Source organism: Gouania willdenowi, chromosome 6, assembly GCF_900634775.1.
Source record: "Gouania willdenowi chromosome 6, fGouWil2.1, whole genome shotgun sequence".
NCBI lineage: Eukaryota > Metazoa > Chordata > Actinopteri > Blenniiformes > Gobiesocidae > Gouania > Gouania willdenowi.
The window spans coordinates 66,422,468-66,431,600 of NC_041049.1; the positions used below are offsets into that span (position 1 = coordinate 66,422,468).

Below are 9,133 nucleotides of genomic sequence, written 5' to 3' on the forward strand. Positions count from 1 at the left end.
AATGAGTGATGTTCATTTTTAAAGTAAGCAGAGGTTATTGGCCCAAATCTTTAATTACAAATAAAAACAGATTTTATATAACTGCACCTAAATGGTTTATTAAAAAAAAAAAAAAAAAAAAAAAGCACCAAATGCAGGTTTGGTCTGAAAAACATCTAGAGCAAGTTTTTGTGATACACTGAAAGTAGTCTAGTGTAATTTTGTTTTTAAACTTGTTGACAAAGCAAGACCAAACATTGTTTAAGTCCATTTTCATACATCAAAAAAAACTTGCAGATTTTTCTGAATTGAAGTTTTTAAAAAAAAAAAAAAAAAAAAAAAAAGTAGGTAACAAAAAGAGGCAATGCATTGTTTTAAACATTTATTGAAACTTGCAGGTTGCAGGCAGGAAAATTGATCACAACGCCCTGTAAAAGAAAGTTAAAAAAAATAATAAGCCAATAAGGGGCAGGAGCAAAGTTTCTCAAGCTGACCACTTACCAGACAAAGCCTCAGTATTTCACATATTGCTGATCAGTTTGAGTGGGAACGTATTGGCGTCCATACAGCACATCGTACAGGGGCTCAGTTGGGTTGTAGCGGGTCTGGTAGTACAGCACCCTGCCATGGCTATATTGAGACTTGCTTTTGAAGTCATAGACAGGTTCCAGATCAGATGTGTCAGTGAAAAATGGCTCATCTTCCGTGGGGGCTTCAACAACACCCTGGTCTCCAAGCTGGGTCAGGGGAACATGGCGAGAAGTCCCACCAACAGAATAAGGGCCACCATACACAACTTTTCCAGGAGTCTGCTGGCCAGAGGAGCCATCACCTTGACCAGAGATCCATTGACCATCATGCCAGTACTGCTTCACTGGACTAGAATGTGGATCTTCTGCTTATGAAGAGAAAACGGTCAGCATGAACTCAACACAAAGCCTACAAGTATAGTCCTCAAAGCCTTACGGTCAGCAAGAGGATAACAGACAGCAACTCCAACCAGCAGGCAAGCAATGAAAGCCCTAAGATTTAAAGTAAAAGTTAAAAATATCTAAAGTTATGCAACAGCAGGTTTACTACAAGCAGCACTTTAAAAGCCTGCTGAAGTTTTAGAGACACACACTCACCTCATTTTGCAGCAATTGAATCTCCTGATGAAAGGTAAAACCTATAAAATAAATGTTCAATTAGCCACAAGTGACAGTGCAGAACTGATGCTTCACTGAGTATTCACCTTTAGAGACCAGGCAGAAGCTCCTCTGTACTTTCTCAACCTGCTGGCACTGCTTTTATATGACCCCAACTGCACTGGGAGCTGAACTGGGAGCTGCTGATTACAAAGTGGAAACAGTCATAGTGACTACCTGATGCAGAGCTGCACTTGATTACACTGCTGTCACTTCTATGCCCCATTGTTCACAAACATTGTTTTTCATCCTTTTCTCTGTTCGCATGAACCTGTTCCTAAATTATTGCTTGTTTAAATGAAAGTCAAATGAAAGTAAACAGATCAAAAGCCATTGTTTCCAACTATGGTTGTAACAAATACATGAACAACTAAACCTGTGTAATAATTTGTAACATTTTATACAAGCAAACAACAATGTCTTTGAAATTGATAAACTAATATTTGGTACTAAAAAAGAGAGAGTGTGTTTGCCAGAGAGGTCATCATGACCATTTCGGTCACCCTGACCATTTGGGATGGGACTGCTTGTTGTTCGGGTGTTTGGTTAGTTTTTATCAGTGATTGTCAACTTTAGCAAAGGGATCCAGTATTTTAAGTCCAAACTCCAAAAAACCCAAGTGTTGTGCACGGTGCATGGTGTCACCAAAATTTACAAAGAAGGCCATGACCAGAATCACACAGATTAAATAACCATATCTGTATCTACAAAAATTAGTTTCAGGTGCTTATCAGATCCTCTGTGTTTTTGGCGGATGGGAGTTGGCCGTCGTATATGTTCCTTTCCAAGTGATGATGTGCGATGTCCCAAAATAAATAAAATATTGCTTTAGTTTATGGGTGTTTTCATGTGACAGGAATTTTCCAGTGCGATTCATTGATCATGCCTAAGTATATAGTATGTAGTATATATGTTACTCACTGAACATTTGCTAAGGTGGTCAAAACAAGAAAAGTTTATCAGATGTCAGAATTTAAAGCTAAACTGTACCAAGCTCTGGATATTGTATGACGTGATTTGATCTTAAGGGAAATTTAATTTGAACAAGAAATGTAGTTGGACTATGATTTACCGTGATGGTACAGTTTAACATAGTGGTTTAATGTTGGTTTTTATGAAGATTTTGAAACAATGGTTATAAAATGTAAGGCTCTTGAAGCCTGAAAATGAAAGATCTGTGCACAGCATTGAACCAAACAGGTTCTTGCTCATAAATATAGATGTCATTTTTAAATCAGACACTACACACACACTTAGGCATTGGGTTGAAAGAGATTAGAGTTAAAATGATAACTGATTTGAAGCAACTTTCTATCGGAAAGATTGAATATACAGCTATACACTGAAAAAATAAAAATCAGGCCAAGTTTATAGTAGAGAACACATATTTGCACCTTTTAACCAGTGACGTGCAGTCAGGGTAGGCAAGGTAGGCAGTGCCTACCCAAGGGTGAATTCATATTTTGATTATTTGTTTTAATTATAATATAATTATAAATTATTTATTTTTCCATTTCCAATAGCCTACAGTACCTATAAGTTTGAAAGTGTCTGCATTTTGTGCTTTTCATAGCCCAAATTACTAAACATCGCTATTTCATGGTACGACAGAGACGCTGCACAGTCTCTCTCTGTTGTAAGGCAGGAGGAGGCCACACCCCCTCCCAAAAGCCCATTGCTGCTCTGCCTCTGTTCCCATAGCATGTTTTTATGTGTTTGCGCATGCGCAGTCAGTTCCCTAAGATGAAAACCATTTACGTAAAAAGGCAGCTGTCTACGCTGCCTTTGGATGTAACTGTGCTATGCTAAATGCTATCCGTAAGTTCACAGTGCATTAGTGAATTGATATCTTCTGACCGCTGCTGCTACGTTCTCTTGCTAGTGGGTGGGATAACACTACAGTCAGGATGACAGCGCAAGAGATGATAAAGAAACTTTCTTTTAAGGAAAAACGACAGCTTTTAAAAGATGGGAGACCAACACCCGAGCTACCAGATCTTCAGCACAGGTAAGGTCAGAAAATTGTTCGTGTTTTTCTCAGTGAGTGGTACAAAACGAAGGATTGACTTTGTGGCTCACTGAGCCTGTTCTGAGTTGTCATTTTCTCCGTGTTTCCAACACAAACAACGGATGCACTGCCGTGTCATGACATATCTTGTTGGGAGAGTGTGGAGGTTGCTATTAAATGTTTGTTTCTTTAATGGTGTTTTACGATGTTGATTTTGTTAGATGGCTAAATACTTTATGTGGATCTTGGTTTTTTTTTCTTCGTATGAATTTTATATTTTGATAAGCGCATTGAGATGACTTGTAAATTGCGCTATACAAATAAAGTTGAATTGAATTAACACTTGCCAGCAGCAACATGAAATTGTCATTGGTAGTCTGGATTTGCAACACCCTGCCTACCCAACCCTAGTGGTCACGGCAGTCACTGCTTTTAACCATAGGGTTCAATGCTATAATTATAACAGCAAAAATTGTAAGCTTGTTTTATTTTTTAATGTAGAGTTTTATCTGTATGGGAGGAAAGCATATCTGCCAGTATACCAAAAAATAAGTTCAAGTTTATTTAAAGAGTTGTAACAAAGAGAACCTTGCCACTGCTTTAAAAGCTTTGCCATTTCTAAATTTAATTTATGATTAATTCCAAGCCACTTGGTATAGTAATGACCAATGCAATGTTTTGTGATATGTAGTGAAAACAAAAAATCCTGGGGCTTAACTCATGTTTGATCCCATCACCCACCCTTGACTCCCAATTGTCATTGTTAGGCTATCATTTTGTGGCTGCCTCCAGTACAGCTTACCTTCAAGTTGTAGACATGATACTTCCAGGTCACCCAGAATTCAACCAAGCTTGAGAATGTTGACATTTTTTGTATTAACTTTACTTACGGACACATTGCATTCCTGAAAGAGATGCAGTTTTTCTAACTACAGTGGATTAGTTTTAGCCATGGTTAATAAATTACATCCTTATGAGGAAGTCAACTGTTTAGCAGCATTAAACACTTAGTAAACATAACCTTGATGAAGTAACAATGAGATTTACATTAAAGTATTCAAAATTAAAGGGTTTCACAATTTATTGTACAGTTAGTCAATTATCTGGATCCTAAAGACCTCAGGAGAGATTTAGTAAATGGTGAACTAACAATTATGACAGACAGAAGATGTTAATATTTTACATATTGCTGGGTATCAGTTTGAGTGGGAGCGTATTGCCCTCCATAATACACATCATACAGAGGCTCAGTTGGGTTGTAGCGGGTCTGGTAGTACACCACTCTCCCAGTCTGGTAACGAGACTTGCTCTTGTAGTCGTAGACTGGCTCCAGGTTAGACAAGTCAGTGAAGAATGGCTCATCTTCAGGGGGTGCTTCAACAACACCCTGCTCTCCAAGCTGGGTCAGGGGAACATGGTAAGACCCCACAGCACCATAAGGGCCACCATACAACACCTTGTGTCCAGGAGCCTGTTGGGACTGGGGGTCACTGCCCTGGTCTGCTTCGTTGTACCAATACCGAGAGACTGCTGGAGCAGCAGATTCTGGGGATGACAGGATGGTCAGCAAGTATTACATACTGCAGAGCCTACAATAGTAGAATCATAAAATCCTTACGCGGCTTTGCAGGATAGCACACAGCAACTCCAATCAGCAGGCAAGCAATGAAAACCCTTTAACAGTTGAAGTTACATTATGATATTTTAGAAGACTCACTCAAAAATATACTTTGAGGATGTGTTGGATGTTTTTAAGCCCAGACTCACCTCATTTTGTGATTCCAGGTGCCTTGACACTGATGAAAGGTAAACCTACAAGATGAATATTTACATGAACTCAAGCAACAGTAAATAGACCAGAAACTCTCCTATAAGGTCACTGACTACCTACATACCTTAATAAACCAGGCAGATACTCCTCTGTACATTCCAGACCTCCTGGGACTGCTTTTAAATGATACTGGCTACACTGGGCACTGCACTGGGAGCTGCTGATTACAAAGTGAAAACAGCTGTAGGTAGAAACTAGATTAGAAGCATAAAATGTGAAAAGATAGAAGATAAATAATGTGCATGATAAGACAGTTAAAAGTTATGTATTATGACATGTGCAACATTTTCCCAACCAGTGTCTCTATAGTTGTTTACTATTTATTTATTATTATTATTTTAGCGTTGTTCTTATTCTTTTCTTTTTATCCATCATCGTAGTTATTCAGGTTTTTTTTTTTTAGACTTTTAAAGTGTCTACTCGTTAATGTTATTTTAAGTTTTTGTATTGTTTTTATTTTAAGAGTCATCTAATATCATACGTGTGTGTGTATCGGGGTGTCACGAATTATTAAAAAAAATGTAACAAAGTAGATTATCTTGGGTTCTTGTACTTTTATGAGTATTTTTTTTTATGTGCAATTATATTCATATTATATATATTACTAGTCATTACAAGTCAAACTATGTAATGAAAATTTGAGCTTTTTCAACTCTTAAGCCCTTCATCCACAGCCATTTTTCAACCAATTTTGACCATTCAACCTTTAACGAGGTCAGCTACTACCTTCAACCCATTTCAACCTTTTTCAACATTTTTAACCAATTTAAACTTTTTTCAACCTTTTTAACCCACTTCAGCCTTTTCCAACCTTATTGCTAATGCTCAGCTATTGCTATGTTAATGCTTAGCTAATGCTAGGTTAGTGTTAATGCTAGGTTAATGCCAATGCTAGACTAACGCTATTGCTAGGTAAATGCTAATGCAAGGCTGATGCTTATGCAAGGCTGATGCTAATGCTATTGCTAAAGTTAATGCTAGCTAATGCTATTGCTGGGCTGATGCTAACGCTAGGTTAGTACTGTTGCTATAGTTAATGCTAGCTAATGCTAACTAATGCTAATGCTAAGCTAATGCAGTGCGACGTGGGCAGGCACCTGCTTCCTCGCTTGCAATTTCTTCAGGAAATGCAAATATTCTAGCTGAGTTTATTATTGCTAAGATTTATTCTTTGTGCTCTAATTCATTCATACTGACGTTGTTTATTGCTTGTTCTCTCTCTAGATCAGACAGGGCAACAAGTGGCTCGTGGGCCACCAGCGGCCCTTAGTCTATATCTGTACAGCCCCCAAAACACACACATAGACATAAAGACTCCCAAAACACACAAAGTAAAATAAAAATAAAAACAAAATGACAACAAAAAAACACACAAAACCACAACCAAATACATGCAGCTACTTAAAAATACACAACATAACTCAAAACACATGAAACTACAATAAAAGCACACATAATGACATAAATACTCAAAAAGACAATGAGAAAAATACACAAAAGGACCGTAAAAATAGAAAAAATACTACCTTTAATATTTCCTGTATCAATGCTCAGATTTGACATTCTTCTATATTCTGACATGACAATGTGGGTCTCAGATCAGAAGGTCACATTTTTTGTGAAGCGCTATAGTGAATGAATCTCCCTCAGGTTGTTGCTGACTCCTTTTCTTTTTGTTTTTTGGCAGATGTCAACCAGCTTTAAGGTGCATCACCTTAAAGCCGTCATCATACCGTGTTGGAGTATAAACCAGAGTAACTGCCCTAAAGACTACAGATTGAAATTAGGTGATAAAAAAACATTTGTTTTTATAACTTAATGTATTTTCACGCTGTTATTAAATATAAATTAAATTAAATTTAACCCCTCTAATAATATACTGAAAATAACAATTTGTAATGAATCGAACAAAATTATCCCAAATTCTTAGCATTAGGCCTGTCTCTGAATAAGTTTACATGTTTTCCTTTAAATGTTCTTCTTTTATTCTTCCTTATCGCTGTAGCCACTTCTTGCTGTACTGCATACAGGCAGAGGTGTAAAGAGTACTGATATATCCTACTCAAGTACAAGTGCAAGTAAGTCATACATACAATACTCACGTACAAACATTGACAAACAACAGCATTAAAATACATTTTAATAACTGTGTTGCACTGTTGTGTTAGGTGTGTACTGTGAAGGGCAGCTCGTACATCTGCCATGACCGCGCGCTCGAGCTCTGCCGCCAGGAGACAACCAGTCATACCGGCTGTGTGTGTCTCTGCTCATGTATTGGTTGAGGTTACAAGGGGCAGGGTCAATCAGCATATGTGCGAAATGTTTAATTTCAACATTTAGATTTAGATTTAACATTTTAGATTTATATTTAGATTTAATATTTAGACATAGATTTAACATATAACAATGAGATTTAGATTTAAAATTTAGATTTAGATTTAAAATTTAGATTCAGATTAAATATTTAGATATAGATTTAACATTTAGATACAACATTTACCATTTATATTTAAATATTTAGATTTAATGCATTTTTTTACCTCTATATATGTGGTTAAATGTTGTGTTAAATGTAGGAAAATGTGCTAAATATGAGAAAAGTGAGATAAATAATGAAAATGTGTTTATACTAAATTTTTACACTTGGCACCCCATATCTTTTAAAATGTACTTAAGTACAAGAACAATTACTGATTTAGAAAGTACTCATAAAAGCAACTCAATTACAGTGACGTGAGTACTCGTAATCCATGACTTTCACCTCTGCTTTCCAGTATTTCCATTATCCCTTTTTTATTGCTGTGACTCACCTGTCCAGTGTCTCATGACAGCTGTTCAAATTAGACTGATGTGATGCAGCTGCATTCATCAGCAAAGCAGGAAAACATAAAAGCTGCTTCACCCTGCAGAGTGTGGTATAGAGGTGTCCTTCTGGGAACAAGTTGTACTCAACTACTGTAGGTAAGCATAGCTTAGAAAATGTAATGCTTTAATAAAGTGGACAGCTTAAAGTTAACTAACTATTGTTTTTCTATTTCTGTGATTCATCTTAAAGGGACAAGTTACAAAACTCTATCTTCCATTTGTTTTATGTGTTCCAGAATGAAGTAAGTATTGGTGGTAACTCACATTTCCATCCGATAGTGGTAAAGTTGATAACTCTGCTTTCCTCAATAGGCTGCTGTGGTTGTCATGTTTGTTGATTGGGAGCGTAACCTGCACTCCACTGGTGCAAAAACGTAAGTATGTCTGGTGTTTATCCTGGAACTGCTATCCTGAGTCTAACATCTGTTTCTGTGCCCCCCTCAGAAGGAGGATCGGTTGATTCTGGTCCAAACTCCATGTGGAACTACTGGTTCAAAGGATTGGGCAATTCTGATACTGGGAGCAGTGGTTCCTCTGGCCTAAATAAGCTTACTGACCCAACGTCTGGTTATGGTGTTGACCCCTACACTGGAGGGGACCTGTACGATGGTGGCTACGGAGCTGCTCAGTACCAGTACCCTGACGTGGTCCAGTCTGGGATTCCGACTGGTAATGTTGTGGTGGCCCAGCCTGACGAAGGCCAGTTCTTCACTGACGTGTCTGACATGGACCCAGTTTATTCATTCAACTCAAAGTCTCAATACAAGCGTGGCCGGGTGATGTACACGCAGACACGATACACCCCGACCGAGCCACTGGACTCGGCTGTGCCGCTCTATGAACCCTACGGCAAGCCGCTCAAAGGTGGATCCAAAAGTCAAATGTCGTCCTATTAAAGACTCTAATGGTAACTGGTAATCATTAAAGTGTTAAATAAGTTAACATCTGCTTTAACAAGATTTTTTTTTTTTTGTTCCTGTTTTAGGTATTTCCACGATTCAACTACAACAGATGAAATAAACTTTTCACAATTGACTGAGTTTTTTTTTTTTTTTTTTTTTTTTTTTTTTTTTTTTTTTTTGATAAATATTTAAACTTGATAACCTGACTTTCTCTCAACAATTTGATTAATGACGGTAATGCCTGTGTAATTTATGTACTGGTTTTTACATTAGAGAAGTTCTGATTATCGGTCAATGGATTTCTCCATCAATAACAACCAATAATCAAGGTTGCTAAATTGGTGTTGGTGACTTAATTTAT

The 9,133-nt window shown here is 37.3% G+C and overlaps 1 protein-coding gene across 1 annotated transcript; it reads right to left on the bottom strand.

Annotated features, from left to right (window-relative positions):
- Positions 1-487: 487 nt before the first annotated feature.
- On the bottom strand, positions 488-7,251 carry LOC114464293 (uncharacterized). The gene is made up of 4 exons (XM_028448340.1): positions 7,182-7,251; positions 4,416-4,719; positions 946-1,001; positions 488-874 (listed from the first exon to the last, which is right to left on the bottom strand). The coding sequence occupies exons 1-4, from the start codon at positions 7,249-7,251 to the stop codon at positions 492-494; spliced, it is 813 nt and encodes a 270-aa protein (XP_028304141.1). The 3' UTR covers positions 488-491.
- Positions 7,252-9,133: the final 1,882 nt, after the last annotated feature.